At 44.2% G+C, this 25,731-nt stretch overlaps 1 protein-coding gene and 1 long non-coding RNA gene across 5 annotated transcripts in view; one reads left to right on the top strand and one right to left on the bottom strand.

Moving 5' to 3' along the window:
- Nucleotides 1-3,296: 3,296 nt before the first annotated feature.
- Nucleotides 3,297-25,731, top strand: part of VLDLR (very low density lipoprotein receptor) — a 29,923-nt gene continuing 7,488 nt past the window's right edge. For 2 of the 4 annotated variants that reach the window (XM_017642861.3, XM_017642860.3), the window contains exons 1-10: nt 3,297-4,131; nt 15,486-15,605; nt 19,131-19,253; nt 20,612-20,734; nt 22,414-22,785; nt 22,888-23,010; nt 23,097-23,219; nt 23,785-23,904; nt 24,012-24,137; nt 25,086-25,257. In XM_017642861.3, the coding sequence (XP_017498350.3) occupies nt 3,312-4,131; nt 15,486-15,605; nt 19,131-19,253; nt 20,612-20,734; nt 22,414-22,785; nt 22,888-23,010; nt 23,097-23,219; nt 23,785-23,904; nt 24,012-24,137; nt 25,086-25,257 (2,222 nt within the window). In that variant the 5' untranslated portion in view covers nt 3,297-3,311. The remainder of the gene's footprint in view (nt 4,132-15,485; nt 15,606-19,130; nt 19,254-20,611; nt 20,735-22,413; nt 22,786-22,887; nt 23,011-23,096; nt 23,220-23,784; nt 23,905-24,011; nt 24,138-25,085; nt 25,258-25,731) is intronic. The other 2 variants (XM_017642863.3, XM_017642862.3) reach the window with 1 other exon arrangement.
- LOC140847694 (uncharacterized) overlaps nt 16,871-25,731 on the bottom strand; it is a 67,138-nt gene continuing 58,277 nt past the window's right edge. The window contains exon 4 of the long non-coding RNA XR_012127742.1: nt 16,871-18,967. This is a non-coding gene — a long non-coding RNA (uncharacterized lncRNA). The remainder of the gene's footprint in view (nt 18,968-25,731) is intronic.

The raw sequence follows: 25,731 nt of genomic DNA, 5'->3' as shown, positions 1-25,731 counted from the left end.
TGCTATTGTCAATATTCTATTTCTTGGAGGCAGTAGTGGGCTCATGGATACTATTTATTTTTATTTATGAAATTAAATTAACAAATAAAGAGATCTATAACTGGACCAATTATAATTATGTCAGTACAATTCTGTGACCTGATGATAAAATTAAATATATTTTTAAAAGGAAAGAAACAGAATATATTAATATCTGCATACTGAAAGTATGCTTTTTAAAAATTATTTTGTTTTTGTCTGTATTTTATAATTATTCCATAGTGAATTGCATGATCTTCTAATTTAAAAATATCTTTCACAAGGCCCCTCCTACAGGATGTAGTCCAGAGGATTAGGGATGGCATACAAATCTCCACGTAATCAAAGGAGAGCCCTCAGCCTTTCTCCCCCAGCCTTGCTTCTATGGTTAGCCTGCTTGAACCCTACCCTTGAACCACCCTGAGTCCCCTGCACTTCCCTGAGTACGTGATGCCCTTTCATCTTTGCTCCCTGTGCTCACCATGGTCTTCCTCCACCAGTGTATCAGTCAGTTTAATGCTAAGTCATGCTGAGGTAACAAAAGTTCAGTAGATAAAGAAAACAAAGGTTTGTTTTATACTCACTCTGGAAGGAAGTAGCAAGTTGTTTTCTCAAAAGACCCAGATGGCAAATGTCTTAGGCTTTGTAAGCAACATTCAGTTTCTGTTGCATATTCTTCTTACTTCTTTAATTTTTGCACAACACTTTAAAAAATGTAAAAACCATTCTTACTCATAGGCCATGCAAAAACAGGCCACTGGCCATTTGCTCTACTCTGTGTGGCCATGGCCAGAGATATGCAGACAGTGGAGAACTACTCATCTAGTTATTCAGAGACCAGGCGAATGGAGCAGGCCCCTCTTGAACATTTCTTGTTGTCATGCAGACAAAAAGAGAGGGTCTCATGCAAGTAATTAAATGCTGCAGTCTGCAAGTGGCACATTATAAATTCTGCTCACAAATAAACGGCCAAAATTGGTCTTTCAGTCCTACCCAACCATAAGGGGGCCAGGAAATGTGAGCCTACCATGTGTCCAGCAGTAAGCACAACTGGGCTTACATGGTAAAAGTGATGACACTACGCAGCTCAAAGAAAGCTGCTCTGGAAAGTCTTTTCTGATACCTTTGCCCCATGGCCAGATTAGCTACTCGCTCCCTGTAATCGTACAGCACCTTGAGAAGCCCTATGCAGGGCATGGGGTTCTATAGTTGCTGTTTCTCTGCCTCCCCCCATCCAGATCCTGAACTTCCACAGGTAAACATCCCTCTAGCACAGGGCCAAGGGATGCCCGATATGTGTTTTCTCAGCAAATGTAAAGTGTTGGGTTGTGGGAGTGAATGGGATTACCTATGCATTTACTTGAAGGCTTCTGAATCTAGCACTGTCAACCTCTCTTCTGAGACCACTACACCAACCTCTAGTTCAACCACACCAGTCCCAATCATGATAAATTTATCTTCTTGGTTATTTTCTGTATCAATCAAATTCATTTCTCCTTATAATCATTTTCTTCTAACAACCAAGGCTCTGCAGAGAGCTGGTCCTTGGGTTCTCAGAGTACTTTGACATAATGGGGATGGGTTTTGTTTTCAGTTTACAGGTCAAAAGGCAGGCAGAGAAAGGCACAGTGATTTTCCCAAGTTACACAGCCAATCAGAAGTAGAGCCAAAAGTTATGCTTCCCTTTGAGTCAATAAAGAAGCTACAGGATTAAACACAGAGTTACAGCTAAGTTCACCAATAATTTAATTATACTCAAGAGATAGAAAGCATAATATATGTTCATCAAAGATAAGTCTATTATACCATAGCAATGTTCAGTTTGTAGTATATTAAAAACAAGCCACATGACTGTTTATTAACATTCAGCCCTTTCATAGCAATTCCATTCATCCTTCTAACCACCCTTCCTCTTCTATGAAGAGCTTCTTATTGGATAGCCTTTCAGAACCATGAGAATGTTGAAGATACTGTGCATTTAAGGTTTCGCCATCACAACTTAATGCTTGTTAGGTGAACAACACCTGCATGCATCTGCCCTACTAGATGGCATAAACAAATTTCAATTCAGTTTCACATGCAACATGTATGTGGCTGCTGCCGTTTGTACCAACCGTATACCCACAGTGGGGCAGAATAACATTCAAAATGAGCTATATAGAAAGTGCAAGTCTCCACCAACACATAGAGTTAAGCCCCTTCATGTTTATAAGTCATAATCTGTATATCCTCTGCCCCAACAAAGTGTATCCTGAAGAAGCATTTTCCCCTCCTGCCTCCTGGGTAATTAAGTTCCTCATAATAAACATCCCATCTGATGTCTAGCCTTGACCAATGCCCAAAAGAACCAGAGCAAAGTGCGTAAAGCCAGGCAGCACCCACCACTTCTCATATCACCAACAGCACAGCATCAGAACAAGGTCCTATTAAAACCTGCCAAGTTTGGGTCATTCAAGATAAAAACAACTTTAAATATATACATATAAACCTTTTATTTAAGAAGGTGAAATAGCTCAGTGCACCATCTGTCTCTTGTTAAATGCTTAATAGACCACGGCAGACAATGTACCTCGGCCAGGGGAAAGTGTGCCAGAAAACTGAAGTACACAAGAAGCACATTATAGGCTCGGGTACTGCCAGGCACCGAATAGGAATCCATCATTTATAGGACTCTTGCCTTTGCTTCCTTTTTTTCCTTAAACCTTAAAAATGAATGTTACAAAGTATACCAAGAAGAATAAACCTATGGGTTCCCCTTCCCCCAAACAAAAAAAGGTTAAGCTTTTAATTACAGGTCCTCAAACTATCATTTTGTGCAATTAGCAATTAACTATAATAGTTGATGAGAGAACAGCAGAGCTGCGCGGGCAATTTCCCTCCTCCTCATCCCAGACTGGGTTATTTTAGTCCCATTCTATTACACAGGACAAACTACAACCGCACCGCACTCGACTTAAAGACGTATTTAATTTTTAGCAAAAATGGCATCTCAGCTGAGACTGAGACCGGCATCCCGACCCCCACATCAGAGCAGCCCAAACAGACCCGCTCCTCTTAGTCACTTTTAGGTGGAGGAGGCCCCAGACGCTACCTACCGGCCTCACAGTACCGGCCTCTCTTTGGGGCGCAGGAGAGGGTGGTAGAGAGATGCCTGCTGCCCTTGGAAGCTGCAACCCCCCCGGGCTGCAAACCCCGTTAGTGGGAAAACGGTGGCAATAGCAGTAATAGTTGCATCAGCGCTAACTGCTGCGGCAGCTGCACGGACTGCTGGCGGCTGCCGAGAGAGTACGGTAATGACTGTAGGGAGCGCAGAGCTGCCGCGGCGGCAGGTTCCCTGGATCAGGAAATTAGGGCAGGCACCGGGGATTGGAGGCGAGGGCGGCGCGCGAGCCAACCAGCGGCCGCCCCGGGCCCCCGTGAGCCCTGGCGGACGCGCGGAGCCGCGGGGCCCCAGGAGCAGTCCCGGTGGCGGCCACGGCCACTGCCGCTCACGCCCGCACGCCCGCACTCGCACACCCCCAGCGCAGGCACCTGGCTGTCCAGAGCTCAGGAGAGCAGCGCCTCGAGGGGAAAGCAGGGCTGAAGCCGCCGCTCCCCGCCCCGCTGACCACTCCCCCTCCTGCGCCCTCCTCGCTCCTCACCCCGCGCTCCCGCGGCCGCCAGTGTGGGTGCTCTGCGGCCCGCTCCTCTCTTCTGTTTTCTCCTCCGCTCTTGGCTCCCCACCCCCTCTCCCCCTCCTCTGCGGCGCCTGCATATTTTCTGCCTGCAGGCTCGGCTTGCACTGCTACTGCAGCCGGGGGAGGTGGGCGGGTGGGCGGGGGAGGAGGGCTGGCTGGTGGGCAAGGGATTGTGCAAGTTGTAGGGGAGGGGGTGCCCTCTTCTTCCCGCTCCCTTTCCCCCTTCTAACTCCTTCCCCTCCTCCTCCCCTCCCCCCTCCCCGCCCCCACCTCCTTCCTCCTTTCGGAAGGGCTGGTAACTTGTTGTGCGGAGCGAGCGGCGGCGGCGGCGGCGGCACCATCCAGGCGGGCACCATGGGCACGTCCGCGCGCTGGGCGCTCTGGCTGCTGCTTGCGCTGTGCTGGGCGCCCCAGGAGAGCGGCGCCACCGGAGCGGGTGAGTGGGGACGCGCCCCTCCGCTGGCTGCCCGGACCCAGCCGGGACGCCAGGGGGCCCCGAGACGCGGGTCTCCTTCTGCCCACCCCCTCCTAGGAGGCGCCTCTCCGCTCTCCTCGCCTTCTTTCCCTCCCCACCCTGGTGGCGCCTCTGAGCTGTCAGCGCCACGGCTTCGGGGAGCCGGGCTTGGGGGACAGTGGGATTTGGGGTGTCCTAAAGCCTTGCCTGAACTAGTCTTCATTCCCTTACACTCCCTCCCTACAAAGCCACTGTGCCTCGTTTTTCACCCCGCTTGGCAGGGTTTCGGGGATTTGGGCTTCTGAACCCCTGAACAATGGGTTCTGCCTCCTCTGCCAGGCGGAGTGTTAGGAAAGAACAGAGGGCCGATACGTGCGCGGCAGCCCAGGCGAGCTCCTCGGACCTCGGGGAGGGTGGAAATGCGCGGTGAACGGGTGTGGGCGTCTCCGGGGACGCCGGCCCGGTCCGGGAGACCCCCGCCGCTGTGAGCCGGCGCGCGGTCGGTGGGCGGCAGCAGGGAGGCTCCGCGGAGCCGGGATAAGTGCGCAGCCTGCGCACCCGGACTGCGACTCCACAGGCGCCGGGCTGTCTCTTTGGAGTGCGGGTTAGAGGACCAGTGGGGCTTGAAACAGGACTCCCCTCTAGGTGTTCCTCCCCCTCCCCTCTCCACCCCTCGGGCCGCGTCTGTAAACCTCTCGAGTAACCGAACGGGTCGGGAGGGGAACGGAAGGAAGACTTAATCAGGTTAGTTTGCTGATCCGCCTTCCCGGTGAGATTTCCTCGAAAGGAATTGAGCCCTAGTCTAGTGACTGTAATTAGTCTTCAGTCCCAACAATAGATCAAAAGGAGTAGCGAGAGAGCTGCGAGGGTTGGCGTGTGGCTGTGGCTTGTTGGGAGGGCAGGTGACCACTGACCAGTCCCCAGGGTCTGCCACACTGGGCCTAGGAGCCCTGTCCTGGGACAACTTCCACTTGGGGCCACACAACTTTCCTGGGCAGGTGACTTATGTTGTCTTGACATGACACCAAGGGGCTTGCTCAGCAGCTCTAGGGAACTGGGACAGAAAGCAGCCCTCATCTTACTAAGAAAGACCCCTTCCAGTGTCCCTAGCTCCTGTGGCCTGGTGGCTTAGGAGACCGGCCTGCCTGCCTGCAGTCACGTGTCTCCTTAAGTGAGAGCGAACTTTAAAGTGTATAGCCAAGCAGTCTCTGGCAATACCTGGGAGCGGGGGGTGGGGGGGTTAAGCTTCCCAATGCCCCCTGACCTTTGATTCTGAACACTGTCTCAAGCCTGTGAACCTGAGACCAGCTTTTCTGCCTTTGTGGTTAGCTGGCCACCCGGTCACATTCAGGTTGGTCACAAGTCTCTCAGAACGCCTAATTTTGCAGCCTGAAAAAGTATTATCTTTAAGAGAATGTAAAAGATCCAACGGGAGCTGATGGACTGTTCTCTCAAGTGCTTTCCCCTGCCTAGACTCCTTGAAAAGGGCAGGTGTGTCTGAAGATGGCCTCTGATGTGTAACAAACCTAAGAGCAAAGCCCTGCCTACAAGAGTTTTCAGATTCAAACATTAATCATTAATGGATGGGCAATACTAACTTATTAAACGATTTCTCAGAATAGTGACATGACTTGCATTATACTTTTCATAACAATCTTTCAAAAGATTGAGCTACACCAGAAACTGTCCGGGAGACAGGGGAAAACACTCATTCTTGCTGCATGTTCTCATCATATACTTTTAACATATAACTTCCCACTGGAGGTTAATTCTTTATCCTACAGAATGCTAAGAATGCACCTAAACTGTTGCCATGAGTTAGCCGAAGCCCTATGTCCACCTTGTGTTAGCTAAGTGAGAATCCCTTTGCTCCCCTAGGTCACATATAAAATATGTCACATGCTGTGAACAGTGTAAAATAGAAGCCCATGTAAGACTTATTTTATATTCTTCAAAGGAAAGGAGGCACATCCTTTTTGAAATGAAGGGGATTTGGGATTGGCTGGGGCAGCCTAAGCCAAACCAGACTGGCTTCTATCTGAAGTTCAAAGCCCCAGAGCACTGGGCTGACTTTCTGACCCAGATTTTCTATACTTACCTCCTCTCCCCAACCCCTGCCCCCATACACACTGACAGTGTTGGTCTAATATGCTGTGGGGCAGGTGTATATTAGGACTTAAGTCAGACTAACCTGAGAAATTAAAATTCAGTCGTGTAGTGTACCTGATTGCAACAATTCCTGGGAGTTCTAGAATGTTCTCCTCCAGCCTAGGTAGTCAAGCTTGGGATCTGGGGTACCATATACTCATTCAGGCCAGAACCTAGAATAAGCAGGGTTTCGTGAGGGCTATTCAGATAGGACTAGCAACTGGCAAAAGAGTAGACAGAAACTTCTCCAATTGCAGGGAGTGGGTTGGTGAAATTGGTAGTACTAATAGACCTGGAGGGATGGGAGACCAAAGTGTGAGGGGAAAATAAACCTGGTGCCTCCTGTAGCACAGAGGGAAGGTGTGGCAATGTTTATAATCCTCACCTAGGCCAAAGAGTGAGCATGTGAGAAGGGAAGTTGGGGGGTGGGGGCTTTAAAGGAGGGTCACCAGGCAGGCTTTCATTGGCAGCGACAGCTTCTTGAAGTCTGGAGCAGCTTTGTTCTGTGAACTGTCCTGTGACCCATTTCACATAACATTTAGCTATAGTGTCCGTCCTGTGTCATTTTGATTCCTTTGCTTTTATTGCTTGAGTTCCCAGATACCTAAAGCATGTATGAAAGCCAAGTTCGTGGAGCAGCCAAGTGTTAAGACTTCAGTACCATGAAGTGCATATTTAAGCACTGAGCATTGCTAGCAGAGGTAGTTATGGCAGCCTCCGTGCTCAAAAGAAATGAAGAGCTGACTGAAGTGTTTCTGCCTTTTATAAAATTGGGTAACCATAAATTCAATCTCACTTGAGCTGTTTCACAATTCTAGAAGAGGAGAAAAGCAGTTATAAGCCCCTTCTATCCCAGAAGGAATAGCAAACTGATAAGACTTAATAAGAACACCTACAGTAGAAGATGGCCAAATGATCAAGGAACAGATATCTCCCAGCCATATGGCTGTGGGGTTTCATGCAAAGACCAGAAGACTCTGAGCTCAGCATAGATATATCTGAGCTCAACATTAAATATCCAGACCATTTTCTCTTTCTTACAGAATGTGAAATAATGTTGTATTCTTCAGTAGGGGGAATAATGAGCAAGTCTAGGCAGTCACCTATATGACCTCAAGTCATAATTAAATTTACTTTGGATACTGACCTATGTTTGGAAAGTCATCTGTACATATTAGCCTGTAAGAAATTAAATGCCTCAAAGGATCATGATAAGGTCTGTAATGATGCTTACAATAACGTACCTGCCTTAGGAGAGTTTTGCAGGGTGGGTTGCTCTGCAGATGGTTAGCTGATGAGCTCAAAATTGCTTAGCATGTTCACTTCTGCTTTAAGCCAATATCAAGAAAGTACTTAGGCCATAGCCTGGAAACTGCTTTCAAGGCAAAGAGCCCCAAAATACATGCTGCAGAGTTGATAGACAAGATGTTTCTTCTAAGTTGAAGTAAGTGGTCCAGGAACAAGATTTTTGTCCAGCTAAAGAGTTTCTGGCTAGGAAATCTGAGAACTGATAACTTTTCAGAGGACCTAAAGGCAGAGTATGACTTAGGTCTAGGAGAATCTGGCTTCGTAAGTGAAAAGCATCTCAATTTCACTCTGGGCATTTTCTCTTTATCTGTATCTATGTCTCTTTGCCTGACTCTTCTGCTGGCTTGCAAAAGAAGTTCTAAATATCATTAATACCACCTAATTATATACACTAGCCCCACTGCAGGAACTAAATGAGATGGCAGGTGGTACACTTTTCCCTTTATGTGACAGCTCCTGGGAAAGCTCGGGCCTGCTGGTTATTTGGGAGATCTAAATTAAGCAAGAGAATGTGCACTAGTGCTGTGGAAGTAAGTACAGACATTCTGCTAAAAAATGGCTCAGTGTTTGCTTAGAGATCCTTTGTGTTTCATCTTAGAGATGCTATGGATGGGGCAGAGGAAGACTGTGCATGGCCTGTATTTAAAAGATAACTTTGGGGGTAGAAACTGTAAGATGGAACCACAGAATAAAGTGGGTGATCTTGCTACCATCTTGGGCAGTCTGGGTTGGCCCTACTGGCTGGGAGCCTTTAGGTATATAGATGTGGTTGGGCAGTAGGGGGTGGGGCAGCCCCTGCAAAGCACAAAACAAGGGAATGATAAAACCTTGGGTGACAGACAACATTTGCAAGTTACTTCAGGTGTTATAACTTAATACTTCCGCCAAATAACTATGAGTAAATTGGGTTCTCCATTTTATAGACTACCTTTAATCTTTAGTTTTCCTAAGAAGCCTTCCCAAGATCTGAGTTATTAACTGCCCTTTAGGTTCACTAAGTAGCTGGTACCGATGCTGATGCTGGCCTTCTTTGTACATCTGCCACTTGACGCCCATACCATATGTCATACGGCACTTTGCCATTTAAAAAGTGTACTTTCCTATACTTAACTGTCAGAATGAGTGTGTCAGTGTGGGTATGTGGCCTCATTTCCATGTGAGGAGAGAGGTTCCGACATGTGGGGAGCGTGGCAGCGGCTAACTGGCGAAGTCATATGGCACCAGGCATGGGGGGGCACAGTGACCAGGAAGCTGGCTCCTACTCCAAAGGCATTTAGTTGCATGGGGAAGTCAAATCAGGAAATCAAGTTTCCAAAGACAGCCTGGAATAGAAATTCTGGATAGGAATGAGCAAATCTTGTGTTTAAGACAATCAAAAAAGAGGCAGATAACAGTGCATGATTGCTGCAGTTCCCACAGGCTACCTGGGTTATAGTGTGTGAAGTTTCCTGAAAATCACCACAAAACGAGTCTTAAGTGACAAAACTAGAAACTATTCCATCTCTGCAGATGATTTTACAGAAATGATTTGAGCAACAGAGGGCTGCTGTCAACATTACCAAAGAGTGCTTAAAACACATCAGAAGCAAATCCCGATTCAAAACACCAAGTTTCTGACTTTACCAGTTAGTGACTGCCACGCTCCCCACATGTCGGAACCTCTCTCCTCACATGGAAATGAGGCCACATACCCACACTGACACACTCATTCTGACAGTTAAGTATAGGAAAGTACACTTTTTAAATGGCAAAGTGCTGTAACAAGGTGAGAGTACCCTCATAGGCACAGGGAACGGTGGCCTTGATAACCCAGGGTCTTTAAAGGTACTCTAGCTAGTGAGACAAGTGGCCAGACTTGGTTCCAAGTTTAGAAAAGCTGGGAGGAATGCTTTGAAAAAATATGTAGTTTAGACCAGCTTTATTAGTGAACTAATAAATCAATTGATTCATCCAGGAATACTTACTCGTGCCTAAACAATCTTTAGATGTCAGCCACCAGGTCCCAAGTTACAAAGGTAAATTCCAGGCCCTGCCCGAGGCGATCTCCATTTACAGAGATGGAAACAGGTGGTGAAGGCATCTCACCACATGAAAGTTATGTGACAGACCCAGGGAACTATGGGAAGGCAGCCAGATCATGCCTAACTGGTCAAGAAAGGAACCGAGGCTATCATTCAAAGGGTGACATTACATCTGTACCCATACAGGTGGATAAGCGAGCAGGGGTAACACGAGCGAACAAAGCAACAGTGAGGGTATGGGCCTGGGGAGGGAGTGGGGTCCACTGATTCTCACAGAGAATGTGACAGTCTTGGGAGACAGATTTACATTGAGTGGGAGATGAAAGCTTGGACGTAGCCAGGGCTTGATGGTAAAATGGAGAAGAGTCTGGGTTCATTACTGGACTGCTCATTTAAAAAAAGTAAAAGGGCCAGAGATAGGGCACATGGCATTAAATAGGAAGATAGGACAGATTTGAGAAGTACCTGTTCACCTGGCTTAAGGCATCTAGATCGGTATGACCTACCTAAGGAGCACCAAGATGTTCAGGTTGTCACCATAACATCTGTTGTAAGGTTGGCTTTTTATCACCTATGTCCATCGAGTGATGGGCATGAGGTTTTACAGGGATGAATACAACATATTCCAACCCTCAAAATGAAATTGTCACCATTGTGAATAGAATGTGAGCCTTCTAATCTTGCAGTGGTTTCAAAGTGTGGCCAGGGACCAGCTCCGTCAGCATCTCTGGGAACTCATTAGAAATGCACATTTGGGCTCCACCCTCGACCTACTGAATCAGAATCTCCGGGGGGTGGGGCCCAGCACTGTGTTTCAACAAGCCCTCCAGGGGATTCTGATGCAAACCAGAGCTTGTGAACTACTGACTGGAGTAGTTTACCACCCACAAAAATAATAATTTCCGAAGTATTTCAGGAGGGCCTTTGCCCTGACTTGAACCATGTCAAGAAAACCAAGCACTGTAGGCCTTCTAGGAAAAGACCTATTAAGAACATTCGAGCAGCATGTTCTAAACACTAACATGGGATGGGGAGCGGGGTCTCTATCTCAACAGTAAGGCTGCGTTAGAATAGTGCCATCTTGGTAAGTGAAACTACCTAATTCTGGGTTAAACTGACTTGACTACCCAAATTACAAATCAACAGAATATTCTGGAAGGAAGGAGTCCTGAGTCAGGTGCTCTAGTTAGTATGCTTGCTGGGTAGCCCAGTATCTGAGGCCAGATTTCAGCTGCCCCTGTTGAAATCCTAGTTCTGCCCAGGGTGATCTTGAGCAAGTACGGTACTTCCCTTCCAGAGCAGGTTTCCGGATCATGGAAAGGGAGAATAGCAGTGCTGACCATGTAGGATGGAGAGTTAAATGAATTAAGATACTGAGGTCTTACAATAGTGTTTGGCTGTTAAAAAAGATACATATTTAAGCATGATTCTTAAGATCATCTCAATCCTATGTAAATGGAAAAACTCTTTGACAATTAAACTGTAAGAGTTTAGGTTCTGATTCACTTATTTAAGTGAATCAGAACCTAAATATTTAACAGTTTTTAGTTGTCCCCCACCTGGTCTTACAGGGCTTAGAGGATGGCCTTAAGGTCAGAACACTGCCTTTGTGCTTGGCAGCTTGAACTCCCTTCCTTAGTTCCTCTTACTAACCTTCTTCCCTGTAGGAAAATTTCTTTGCTGAGTCGGAAATCTGCTCTTCCTAAAATGAATTTTAGCCTATGAATAGAAAGACTGGCATTAAAAGTGGCAAGCAGAAGTGAGCGCAACTATAAATAAATGCCCTTGGCAGTCCCAGAAGTGCCAAAACAAATGGACTGAAGAAATTCCAGCAGATGATAAGGCCCGTATGCTCATGCAATGAGGGGGCGTGTGAGCGAGCTGAACACTTGGCCCTGCTGGTCCCAGCACCGTGAGCCCCTCTGAAAGTGGAAGTTCACGTCTGAGCCTGAGGCTCACGAACATCTACATGCCATGGCCACTCCTTTTGGAGCACTCCTGCCAAGATGCCACTCTGAGCACTACAGGGAATTAGTAGCCCACTTTGAAGGCTTCATATTTCCTATGAGGCCTATGCAGTTTTCTTCTGAAGCTTACATGTTACTCTTCCATGTTAACCCTTGCAGGGACAATTAGACCACAGCAGGCTGACTTCTATATGCATTAAGAACTCTGAGTTGCTTAGAGCCAGTGAACTGCCAGATGTCTGGGGTAGTAACTAAATTTAGGTAAGCAAGGCTCCTGGGAATAGGTGCCTAGAGTGAGTTTGCACAATCTGATTCCTTCTGCGGAAGCAACAGAATTAGGGAATAATTCTTTGACACTTCTGGACATTCATTCATTACAAATTTAAGTAGCCATGTACGTCACTAGGTGCAAGTGACTTCCAAGCCCCTAACCCAAAGGGGCAGGGGTATTCATTCTCAGTATCAGCAGTAAAGGAAACCTAGAGCTTGTCAAATAGTTTCATTTCTTAAAGCACTAGAACCCTTTTCAAATTCTTACACCAAACTGCAAAATTCAAAAGAAAGACCTCCTGGTTGACACAGAGGTGGAATACTCAGGTTCCCCATGTCACAGCCTTTCTCCCAACTTCAACCAGCCCTTGGGCGCTAAAGCATCCCTGTGCAAACCTATGGCTTTGGGGAAGCCACTGAAAATCACATTTACTCCAACTTTTTACCTTTCTGAGCAGAAAGACCCTGAGATAAAGGGTGCCTAGAGCTTCAGCTTCTAGGGTTGTTTTTTAGGGATCATTGGCCTTAGCTTAGCCTAAGAATTAAAAGAACCATGGGTACAGATGACTACAAGCTCAGCCTATTCCCTTTATGAAACTATAATGCTGAACTTGAGACTTAACTGTCAAGGATGGAAATAGACTACAGGTCCACAATCCTGTAATCCCAAAAACTTTGGAAACCCAAAGCTTAACTTGTTTGGTGCCTTCTGTTTTCCTGGAGCTACATGCAGCCACATTCCCAGTTAAGCACCAGAGGTGTACAGATAGAATCTTTTTGAAACTTGGACAGAAAATCCAGTGTTGCATTCAGGTGGCTGGATCTCAGTATTCAGTTAAGTGTCCAAGCTCTTGCCATTCCAGGGATGCAGGAATCACACAGAACTAGGGAGCACTTTTCTGCCTGGTAGCAACCTCTCAAAACAGAGTGCTTAGGAAACATGAGAAACTGAGGCATGGCCATAATGCCTGTGCTGTTTATTCACCTCTCTTTAAAGAAAGGGTCCTTTGTAAAGCCAGCTAGCTATATCCACCCCCCTCATACCCATTCTTTTAATAAAGCAGGGATGTTAGGAGCCTACTCCTCTCCTGGCCCCAGTTGTCCCTGCTTCTTAAAGGAGAGTTGTTTGTGCATCCAGGTAAAATACAGCTCTGTGACAATCAGACAATCTTGGGTGAAGTGGAAACATCTGAGATAAGAAAATATAGACATTAAACTCCTTTTTGGGATAGTGGAATAAACAGTAGGAGAATGCTTACATCTGTCCCGAGCTGCTCAATATCTGCTCTTGAAGCAACACTGCTGGAACTTTAATATCATTTATTAGTGTTGATTGCTTATATGCTACGACTATGTTCAGAGACCTTCTTTAAGACAGTAGTGGACTAAACACCAGCCTTAGGATATTGTGTGTGCCTGTAGTTAATCCCAGGCCAGCTTGAGTGTCTATAAAATCTGTAGCTTCAAAACTCATTTTTAAGGGGATCTTTCAGGTCCCTGACCCCTAAGCAAGAAACCAGTATTTGACACCTTTTAGGACTCTATCTGAGTCTGACCACATGGGTTTTTAATATCTTACATATATACATTCTGTATATAATATGTGATTTTATTTATATGTGTGTGTGTGTGTGTGTGTGTACACACACACACCCTCTCTTTTTGACAGTGTATATATCAACATCAAAGTGTCTGTCTCATTTTGACTGAACAACCTTTGGTAACTACCTTTAAAAAAACTCAGAACCTTTCAGCCTGAACAGCATCCTAAGGGCAGCTTGGCTCTTTCCAAGTACACCTGTATCTGTGTTCTCTGACAGCAAATTGTGCTTTTTCCACTTTTCAGAAAAAGTACTCAAAGTAGATTCCTGCCCCTCCCACAGCCCTTAAAGGTGGTGCAGATACAGAGGTACAGTCAGTGGCCTCTGGGACAGATTACCCCAGTGCTGAGAATATTAAGAATATATTGAGACTATGGTTATAATGGGGACCATTAGGGAGGGGGTCCAGGAGGCAGTCAGGCACTTCATATTTGGTTTATCAATACAAAAACTAGCAGGTAATGTTTCCTGACAATGACTTTTACTTTCCCTTTAGCCTCCCTTCTAAGTCTGTAGGTTCTTACATCCAATAAAATATTTTTTAAATGAATGAATAGTATGAAATACATTTAGAAAGTGCCATGGAATCTCTCCTGCTTTGTATATGGGTACTAGCTTAGCTAAACTCTTGGGAACACAGTGGTACATATAATTTTGAAACAAATATATTTATTACCTAAAAAGGTAAAAACACCTGTATCATAAACTTGATGTGGACCAAATTTAATTTTCCTAGGAATTAGCCACTAACCATAGAATGCTCCCAGATGCTAGGGAGTATCTGATCGTAGGGAAGCCAGCTACAGTATTGCATATTTTACACAAGAGTTCCAGTCTGTGCCTGTCACTGGAGCATCTGTTTCTAAGCCAGTGCGCCACAGCTGCAGATGCTGAAAGGTGGCAGGAAATCAGAAGGCTTTCTGCTTGGAAGGCCTCCTGAGTAATCTGCAGGAACTATATGGCTCCACTGGTTTTCTCAAGTATTTGCATTAAGCAACCAGATCTGTGCTTTTTTACCTCAATGAAATCAAATCCTCCAGAAGGAGAGACTGCTGATGATAGGAAACACCTGAATGATAGCTGCTCCATACCAGGTAAAAAAACAAAACAAAACAAAAACCAGCTAAGTGGCCTACTTACAAATACTGGTTCATACCTTTGTGTAAATTAAATAACATACATTGAGCATAGAAAACTGAGGTTCAGAGAAATAGAATCTAGGTGCTTTGCTTTTTTCCCATCACTAAGTTAAAAATGATCTCCCTTTACCTCTTAACTCTACTTAAATTTTTTAATCCTATCTCGGAGCTGTTTTGTAGACATGTCTTTTTCCAAATCGACCTCAGATTCTAAGATGAAGACCTGTGTGTGAAGCTTCTATGTCTCCCCTCTCCTTGTACCTCTCCTAAATCTCCATTACCTTGCTTGTAATAGAAGTATCATTCATGAATAACAGTACAGAATGTGAACAAGAAGTGCCATTAAAGGGTTAGAATTTGGCTGTGTGATTATAGCTAGACAAGTGACTTAAATGAGAGAAATGAGCCCAGGGGCAGGTGACCTCACCCTCTCCCCTGTGGTCTCTGGGTGATCTAGGGTCCTTCTACCTTTGTCTGGCTCCGCGGGCCCAAGATCACTCTTCCAGCCACCATGCCCAATTTTCAGGAACCAGAAAGGAATAAGGGAAAGGAAAATGGGTCCCTGTCCCTTTGAGGACACTTCCTAGAGGTTGAATATACCATTTCTGCTTACATTACATTAACTAGAACTCAGTCCATCCATGGCTATGCCTTGCTGAAAGGTACCTAGTCTCATCTAGATGGCATATGCCCAGCTAAGAACTCAGTTACAGTCAGTCTCTACCCCAAGCCCCATCCAACTCTGGGCCCCAGAATGTGACAGTCTGCTGAGTCTGCAGCTGGCCATCTGAGAGGACCCCATCCATGGGTTTTGGGTAGCATGCATCTCTAACTTACCACCCTTGTATCCCAGCTCAGCTCAGTGCTCCCTCCTGATTGTAGGAAGAAAAGCCAAATGTGAACCCTCCCAATTCCAGTGCACAAATGGCCGCTGTATTACGCTGCTGTGGAAATGTGATGGGGACGAAGACTGTGCTGACGGCAGTGATGAAAAGAACTGTGGTGAGTAAAGAGTTTGACAGTCTCACTTGTCACCTCAGTAGAATTTACACACCTCATTGAAGTGTGATGATGTTATCTTCATTTCTATAAATGTATGGAGATTCTGAAAATAGAGTCCACTGAAGAACTGCTTTGAACCAGAGTCCAGAGATTCTATGCTTCCTGGTCTAGAGGAATAGAATTGAATGTTTGACATGGGGTTATCAACTTGAGTATGGAGTGTTGCAGATAGAATGGAGTTCTTTCCAAACGGCAGGACCTGATTTATCATAGATCAGACAAACATTTGGATAGGAAGTCAGGGGAAGCGAGGGGAGGACCAGAAGTAGAGATAGAAAATTGCTTAGAACAGACCTTCTTTTTAATATTCTCAAATGGCTCTGATCCCCCAAAATAAAGACAACCGTGGACAGTAAGAAACTCCTAAAATTTTTGGGATTTAATTAATCCTAGGCATAGGAACTACAAGCCAGCAAAGATGACAGATCAGATAAGGATTCTTTTCTAATTATCTGCCTAAAATAGATGCTAATTCTAAAATAAAGCATTAGGCAGGGTGGAAGACATTCCCAAGAGAGTGGGGATATGCCATCAAACCCACTGATCAGCATCTATCAAAAGATCACTGTGAGAAATGCCTAGTTATGCAATCTATGTAACCTCACGTCAAGCCAGAACAGCTGAGAACTACATGTCAAGATGGCATTGAGGTACCTTGAGCACATGCTTAAGTTTGCTTTATGAGCCCTGAGTGTTCTATGAATACTGAATGTCAGTGATGACATTGTCATTTGTCTTATGTTATAAAAAGATGATCCCTATACAAACTAGAAATACAGAAGTAGAAGCTTAATGTAGATTTCATCAGCAACCATCTTGTTATCAGTGTACATCACTACTAAAATGTTATAGTGTGAACTTTGAGGCAGACCATCCTATGCTTGAGCTCTCAGAGCAGTATCTTGGATGTTTCCGTGCTAATGTGTGGATTAGTAGATCATTTGGAAGCATAGTAAGTCCATTTTACAGTCTCACAGAAGAAACTTATTTCCAGTCTCAAGACCAAGAATAATTATCCTGTGCAACCTTTTCTCATTATTTGCATCCTAACACTAAAGTTTTAATCAACTCTACAAGATATTGAGTTCCATGCTATTTCTGGGTTACCTAGGTAATGTAATGGTAATGTAATTTCCTGATTAAAGATCTCTCTAGAAGGACCTCACTCTTGTCAACTGTTCTCTTGACGTAAGTAGCAACTCTTCCTCTATTCTGAGCTATATGTTTGACAAAACCCTTTATTTCTTCTTAGAAAATGATTACTTTCTTCATGTTTTGAAAGTTGCCTTTTACCATCTGACCAATTCAGTAAAAACTAACCTGGGTCATTTTAGGGGTCTTGCCTGGCTTCTCCGAAAATAGTCTGTGCATAACTTCCAGCCACAGGGTGGGAGGGTTTGGAAGAGGTAAGGAGTTAGATGTACATACAATCAAGAACATGTGTGGTGTGAAAAATTAAATATATTCTTGGCCAGAATTTGTCTCTGCCTCTCAGGCATAAAGATAGAGAAGGAAAGTGGGAGCATTGCTTAGGGAGGTTCTGAATGCTTATTTTGAGATGTTCTTACATGGATGGGAGAAGTTACACAATTATTTAAACATATAAAGCCACTGCACTTTTTTTCCTGTCCAACCACTTGATATTGAACTTGGTTATAGTTCAGCAGGGCTCTTTCTTTCAAGCATCTCAACTAGCATATTTAGCCAACTTTAGCTTGGATTCCACAGGCCATGTGTTGCTATTGGTCCCATTAACTCATTCTTTTGTAAGCGTTAGGCTAAGCAGAAAAATCAGTGACTCAGATACCCTAAGTATGTAACTGGTAGTTCTCTTCCCTTGTGGCAGATCCACATTTCTATCCATCTCATAAGGCCCAGTTCAAATAGCCTTTCTTTACCCTCCTAGTCCGTGCTCAGAACGGAGAGAGATGAACTCTAGCCATTTGTCCCTATTTATCTTTTGCTTGAACACTCTGTAGTAAAAACAATCTTTCCTAGCCATGTAACATTTTATACTTAAAATCATGTGGTCTCTTTACAGCCATTCCCTACTCCCCTTTTAGCAACTTCTGAAGAGTATCACAGGTTGAATTACAGCAACTAACTCCACAGACCCTCTAGAATCTTTCTACATGCCCAGAAGAACATGGGCCTTGGATATCACTTAACCCATTAAAAATGGGGTTTGAGTATTTCAATGATTTTAGAAACAGGTATAAATCTAACATGCCCTTTCTTGTTTCCTTGATTATACTAATTCAAGGAGATGAATAATCCTTTTCATATCATCATAATTGGTCATCTCCATCTTGATTTCTAGAAATTGACTGTAATCCCTACTTTCTCTCTTTACATTATCTGAGCTGAGGCTAACCCAGAATGGCCCTCCAGTTTAGCACCCTCTAAACTCTGAGAGTTGTACCTAACTTAGAGCCCTAACTTGAAGTGGTCCCTTACAGATTTTCAGCAAACTGTCTGCTCTTAGCTGGTTTACCACTGTAAAATGTTTGTTAGGGAAGAACGTTTTAAACTGGAGATTGAGGTAGAAAGTATAGGCGCATGGGAAAGGAAGACTGTAGTCTGAGAAGGATGAGCCCAGAATACCCACTCCATAGGATGTTCTTACTCTCTGATATCCCTGTACATAGGATGACCAAGCTGCCTCATTGGCTTAGGACAGTCCTAGTTTATCCTCATCTTCCCGGTATAATTAACAGTGTCCCCTTTCTACCGAGAATGTCCCAATTTGAACAACAAATTGTGTGGTCACCCTAATGGTAGGAGAAAAGACCTGTTCTAGTCAGAATTGGTAACGGAATTGATACCTTGTCTTAGGCAGTTTTTACTCTAGTAGTCAATTATAGATATTGGCAGCTTCAATGACTTTTAGCTGGTTGATGTTAGCCACCCCTTGAATTCTAAATGTGACCTCTTAAACTCAGGTTTAAGCTTTCTCTGTTTCTTACTGGGTAGGTTCTTCTGTCCCCATTGACATGTAGAGGTGACAGTACTCAGTACTAGGGTATCTGTCTCTACACTAAACCCATTTGTTGTTAAGAGGTGCCCCTAGAACAGTTATATTATAATCTAGTCATAGGGTGGAATGTTTGGCTTTTAAACTTATGAAGTACTTGAATGACTTAGAAGAAATGCATGAAGAAAATGAAACTATTACCTGATCTCAAATTATAAAACAAGCAAGAAATGAACTGCAAGGTGTCCCTGGTTGTGAGAGAAGGGGCAATCTTTGTCTTACCTTGACTTCGGTATCCTCCAAGTCTTCAAATGAGTATCTCCCTCCTCTGAAAAACAAATAAAAAGCCAAGTTGTCTAAGGTTCTCCTACATTGATTCAGCTTTATTTTTAGAGTAAAACGTATATCAAAGGGCAGCTTTACCCCCAATGGGAATATAGAGCTTTGGGTAAATGACTTCAACTTTTAACCTGGCAAATAAACTTCTGTAGTGAAGAAGACGTGTGCTGAGTCTGACTTTGTGTGCACCAATGGCCAGTGTGTCCCCAACCGATGGCAGTGCGACGGGGACCCGGACTGTGAGGACGGTTCTGATGAGAGCCCAGAGCAGTGCCGTGAGTGTGACTTGCTTTGGACTTGAACTTCTCCCGTCTCTTCTGTGTCGCTTAGCTAAATTGTTTAATCTCAAACTTGGCATTAGTTTTCCTTTGCCTACTATGAAGTGCAGGCTGAGTGACTCCCAGGTCAGTCAGGCCATTATCAGTTGATGACTGTCCTTTAAAGAATGTTTCCTTAGACCTACAAGACTGACATTCTCTTGGGTAGCTTCACTATTGAATATTTAAGACTAAAGCCAGCAAATCTGATTAAGAACTCCTTGACTAGGTGCATAGATTTCAAATGTTTGATGATAATGAAGCTGAGCAGATGGTACTCTGGTCCTGGAAGCTAAGTCAAGCTGTTTCCCCCACAGGCCAAGTATAAGCTTTTAGATACACAGCTTCTTGTGTTATGAAAAAAGAAAATCTATTGTGGAAGGGATAAGGTGGCTAGAAATAGGGTGATATAGTGATTTTTTTTAAAAAACATGTAACTTAAAGTAATTAAAGTAGGGAGCTTACCATTTATCTTAAATAAGAGAAACTTCATAGGTATGCAAATATATATGTGTCCTTAGGCTGATATGCAGGAAAAAGTCTATGAGATCATAGAGGGGGATGTTTTGGGACACATAAATTGGGATCATTTCAAATTCATGGTGAAGAAAGTCTTGGGGTTCCTTTTGAGGCAGTAGATGCCTGCTGAAGCACTAAATGTGGAAGCCTGACATAAACAGAGCTTAGATCTGGAACATGATTACAAAAGAAAAGCATGCACAAAGGAAGATAACTGTATTGATCAATTTCCTAGGCAACATGTAAAGAGAGTAATAGGAACACTGGTTAAGGCAGATAAGCTGCCTAGGTGAAGACAGGCTCCATAAAGACTGAGCCCTACATGTAGTGGAGGGTGACCAGTAAGGTCAAGAATTAGGAGACATCCCTCCTTTGCACACTTTAAACCTAAAGGAGGTTGTGGAAGGAAGCCTATAGAGGAATCTAGGCAGAGGAAGACCTCCTAGACTGCCTGGCCTTTACTGAAGCTAGGATTAGGTGACAATGTCTGGGTGTGCCCCTTGATATCCAACAGATAAGTGATGGTCAAGGAGCAGGCCAGCCAATAAACCTAACTGTGCCAAGTAAAACAAAAGCCAGAACTGAGCATGCCAGGGAACCATGAAGGAGTAACATGGTGCAGTAGGGCAGGTTGGCATGGCCTCTCAGCAGTGGAGCTGGCCAAGGACCCACCAGGCTTCAGCCCCTGAAGCAGATTCCACCAGTGTGCCAGGCCACTGAGCCGCAGTGCAGCACGGGAGCAGCAGCTTGGCACTAATGAGTTGGGAGGCTCTTTTGAGACTGTGTATCATCAACAGATATGAGAACATGCCGCATAAATGAAATCAGCTGTGGCGCCCGTTCTACTCAGTGCATCCCCGTGTCCTGGCGGTGTGATGGTGAAAGTGATTGTGACAGTGGAGAAGATGAAGAAAACTGTGGTAAGAAGATCAGTGTTGAGTGGCTTATCCCAGAGACCCTTTTTCTCAGAGAAGGGTGGGCAGGGGAAACTAACCAAACCATCAAGAGCAGCTCCACTGACTTGCTTTTCAGCGACTTCACTATCTGCTCAACTACTTGTCCTTCATATCTGCCCTAAAACTCTGAAAGAAGTTCACATGGTAATTACCATGGCTTTCTTTGGTGTTTCTCCTAGGCAAATAGAAATAAGAAGGTAAGTCATTCAAGGTACTTAAAAAATTTAGAAGTACCTCAGAGAAGCAGCAGCCATGTGGGCTTTTGTCTCTGTTTGGATAGTAATTCATGGACCTCCCTCGCTCTGGGGCATTCCAACTAGAAGGCAACCAGGGCCAACACACATGCTCCTAGGTCTGCATCAGATCTGCTTATTGGAATAATTCCTTGAGTATCATACAAACATTTCTTAGCCCCAAAACTAGACTCTATTTTAACCTTGCCAAAAGTTAAACTGGCACAGAAGAGTGACTTACCATCTTGCTAGCAGATACCCAAAGAGAACTGCACCCAACCGATGGATGGTGCTTTGTCTCAGTCCTTATTGCTACCTGCAAACACTGTGTTTCCTATCCTTGCATTTTCCTGCAATAAAACACTCATGTTAATGGTGAGGCCCTAGGAAAATCTCTAGGTTGAACAAACATTGCTTTGAATGTTCTTTCAAGCTACCACCCTTTAATAGGGTCTCTATAACTATGGCTTCTGAGTTTGACCAGCACGGGCCTCCTCATGCAGTCGTGGGCAAGGGAGCTGAGGGCACTTGTGTTTGAAACAGCAGTCTTGCATGTAGATGTTGCCTTCTGAGGTCAGTACTACTGCACCTAGTCCAATGAGTTTTGGTACACAGCCCTAGAATTGAACTTTATGTATTGGTAAGCTCTGGAGCTGCCAAGTGTTTCCCTCTTAAATTTAGACTTTGCTTCCCAAGAGAGTCGTGGTCTCTACTGTAATTACCACCAAATTGTGACCTGAATTCATTTGGGAGGAATTTGAATCCAAGTACAATCTGGCTAGTCTGACTAGCTTATCATCATTAGCATACCTGGCTGCTAGATCACAATCTAGTCCTAGCAGTGACTTTCTAAGACTTGAAAGTATTTAAGACCTGTTATTCCTGTTCCTCACTTGAAGAACTCATTAAAGAGAAGGATGCACGAATGGTGGTATAAAAAAATGGCTTCATTTTGGTGATAGTGTCATAATGCTTATAACGTTTGTCTGTATACCTGATGCATGACAGCCTCAGCTAATGACATGGCCTGGCCTGGTATGTCTTTAAATGGACATATAAAGATAAGTCAGTCTCTGCCTTCCAAAATGAAATCCCTTGCCACTGTTTAAGTATTCATCACTATCCCTTTAAGAGTCCATTGTTCTCATCTCAGATTAATTTCTGGTCTTCAGCTATGTTTCTTGTTCCTTCATTTCTGTTTTTATTCAAGTGTCCCTGCATCTTTTACATGGTGAGACTGTTTCCTTGTATTCCAGGAATTTGGATGTTGATGTAATTCCTCTTTAATTTTTAAGTTAAGCTAGAAAGCTAGGATTCATGATAAAAAATCTGCATGTTAGATTTGGAGACAAGAGTCCTGCAAGGACCAATCTTGACACATGTTCAATGGGGCATCCTCTCTCTCAATAGGCAACATAACATGTAGCCTTGATGAGTTCACTTGCTCCAGTGGCCGCTGCATCTCCAGGAATTTTGTGTGCAATGGCCAGGATGACTGTAACGATGGCAGCGACGAGTTCGACTGTGTCCCACCAACCTGCAGCTCCCACGAGTTCCAGTGCAGCACCTCCTCCTGCATCCCCATCAGCTGGGTGTGTGATGATGATGCAGACTGCTCAGACCAGTCCGACGAGTCCCTGGAGCAGTGTGGCCGCCAGCCAGTGACACACACCAAGTGCCCAGCCAGTGAGATCCAGTGTGGCTCTGGCGAGTGCATCCACAAGAAGTGGCGATGTGATGGAGATCCTGACTGCAAGGATGGTAGCGATGAGATCAACTGTCGTAAGTAGCTTCCTTCTCAGGACGGCATGTTCCATTCTTTTCCATGTATGAACTGGGGACAGTTTCACTGGCTTCATTCCATGGTGCTCCCTCCCTCTGCAGCTTCTCGAACCTGCCGGCCTGACCAGTTTGAGTGTGAGGATGGAAGCTGCATCCACGGCAGCAGGCAGTGTAATGGTATCCGTGACTGTGTGGATGGTTCTGATGAAGTCAACTGCAAAAATGGTAAGGGCCTCTTGCTGCAGGTTAGTCAAAGGACTGCTTGGATCAGACATGCTAATGGAATTTCTTGTCTGTGCTGCTCTTTGCAGTCAATCAGTGCTTGGGTCCTGGAAAATTCAAGTGTAGAAGTGGAGAATGCATAGATATCAGTAAAGTCTGTAACCAGGAGCAGGACTGCAGAGACTGGAGTGATGAGCCCCTGAAGGAATGTCGTAAGTGGAGGCCTTGCTTGATTTGAGCACAGAGTTGGGAAGGTTACTTAGATCCAGCATAGCTAGTGCTATTTGGGCCCTCCATAATGCCTGGCTCAACTGCTTTTGATGAACCATGTTCAACTGGGGGGCTGAAGAGTGAAATTTTATGGCACCATGAGTGTATACATGTGTCAAAATTCACTGGGCTGTCCATTAAGGTTTGTGCATTTTATTAAATGTACTTCAATTTTTTTTAAAAGTAGAAATATTATAACTTAAAAGCCCAAGCAGTGATAAACTAGTTCATAGTTTTACATACTTAAAGATAACTGGTTGGCAGTAGAGCAATGTGACTAAGTAACTGATTAACCAACTGGTGATTTGCCAAAAAGATAATGTTTATTCTTTTCCATTTCACTGTGAAATGCCTATCGATCAGACAGATTATTAGATCTCAGAAAAGTCATGGGTTTGACCAGACTAACTGGATCAGTTATCACAAATAGCCTGGATTTTAAATGTTAATGGGACAAATATAAATGTGGAGTAAGTACCGAGTAACTCTACTACATTTTCATTTCAGATGTTAATGAATGCTTGGTTAATAATGGTGGATGTTCCCATATCTGCAAAGACCTAGTTATAGGGTACGAATGCGACTGTGCAGCTGGGTTTGAACTGATAGACAGGAAAACCTGTGGAGGTGAGCTGAAGAAGAGAGCCTACCTAAGCCCTGGGGGTGATGGGGAAGAACAGTGTGTCTCTGCAGGTTATCTAGCAACAGCAAGACTAACTCTGATTTCTTCCTAGATATTGATGAATGCCAGAATCCCGGAATCTGCAGTCAAATTTGTATCAACTTAAAAGGTGGTTACAAGTGTGAATGTAGTCGTGGCTATCAAATGGATCTTGCCACTGGCGTGTGCAAGGCAGTAGGTAAATGGACTTGGACTGGTGTTGCTCTGGTACCTTTATGAGTAAGTGCTTTGCAGAAGTATAGCCAGTGACGACAATGGTCAAACTAAATATGAAATTAAAATAGTACAGATCTTTCTCAGTTTACGATGGGCTTATGTCCCAATAAACCCATTGTAAGCTAAAAGTATTTTAAGTTGAACATACATTTAATACACTAACTTACCAAATATCGTAGCTTAGCCTAGTCTACCATAAACGCTCTCAGCACACTTACATTAGCTACAGTTGGACAAAATCATCTAATGCAAAGCCTATTTTATAGTGAAGGTATTGAATACTTACTTACTGAAAGTGAAAAACAGAATGGTTTCCCAAATGGCTATAAGTTCATCAGCTGTTGAACCTCGTGATTGTGTGGCTGACTGGGAGCTGTGGCTCACTACTGCCCAGAATCACATGACACGACCACATATCGCTAACCCAGAAAGGATCACAATTCAAAACCTGAAGAGTGGCTTCTATTGCATGCATGTCACTTTTGTGCCATCAAAAAGTCAAATATCTTAAGTGGAATGAACCATCATTAATTAAGTCGAGGACTGTCTATACTTGACAGCAATGCTATTAAACTCACAGTTAAATAGTAGATCATTTCCCCATACACCTGCCTTGGTCAGTTTCTTCTGCACATGATACCATGAATGCCCACCAGGTCTGCTTACTTGCTGCTCCTGAAACCTGAGTGCAATTCAAATAAGTACTATTACTGAATTCTGTGACCCCAGCCTGCCTTTTAAACAGTGGGAAGTGCTTGCAGGTCCCAGGGACATGGACTCCTGCACAAGCACTCCTGAGGTGTTCAGCAGTGCCTTCACTTTTTAAAGGCTCCTCTGCTGGGAGGAGGTGACTTGGAAGAGCCTTGCCTTCCTACAGAAAAACTAAATAAACCTGTCTCCTGTCTTGCAGGCAAAGAGCCAAGTCTGATCTTTACTAATCGAAGAGACATCAGGAAGATTGGCTTAGAGAGGAAAGAATACATCCAACTAATTGAACAGCTAAGAAACACTGTGGCCCTCGATGCTGACATTGCTGCTCAGAAACTATTCTGGGCTGATTTAAGCCAAAAGGCCATCTTCAGGTAACTTTCACTTTCATTCTTGGTGTCCTATCATAGTCATTGCCCCTTGGTCTTCAGGATGGTTTGGAGGAATTTCTTTTGTCTCTAGCACCTAATTAAAGGGAATATTAAATCTTAACACTGATTCTTTATTAAATTACTATCAGTTCCTCATTAGATTGTCTATTAAGTAAAAGATGGCTACACTATAAGATTGTAATAGATGATATCTTAATTTCTCCTATTTTCTTACTTTTCTCTACAATTGAGAACTGTTCATAGTTGCTACAAAGAGAAATGGTAGTGGCAGCTCTTAATGGGAACAATAGAAATTGAAATGATGACTACAGAAATAAATAGTTTCATTCAGAAGTATGTTATTCTTGCATATAGAATACATACCGCAACTAGATAACCTACAGTATTATTAATTTAATATCCGTAAGTACCATGGTTAAATAATTTGAGGGGTGAGCTCATGGTGTTAGAGTTCTT

The sequence above is a fragment of the Manis javanica genome, chromosome 2 (genome assembly GCF_040802235.1).
Source record: "Manis javanica isolate MJ-LG chromosome 2, MJ_LKY, whole genome shotgun sequence".
Lineage (NCBI taxonomy): Eukaryota > Metazoa > Chordata > Mammalia > Pholidota > Manidae > Manis > Manis javanica.
This window is presented reverse-complemented; position numbering and strand designations above follow the sequence as displayed.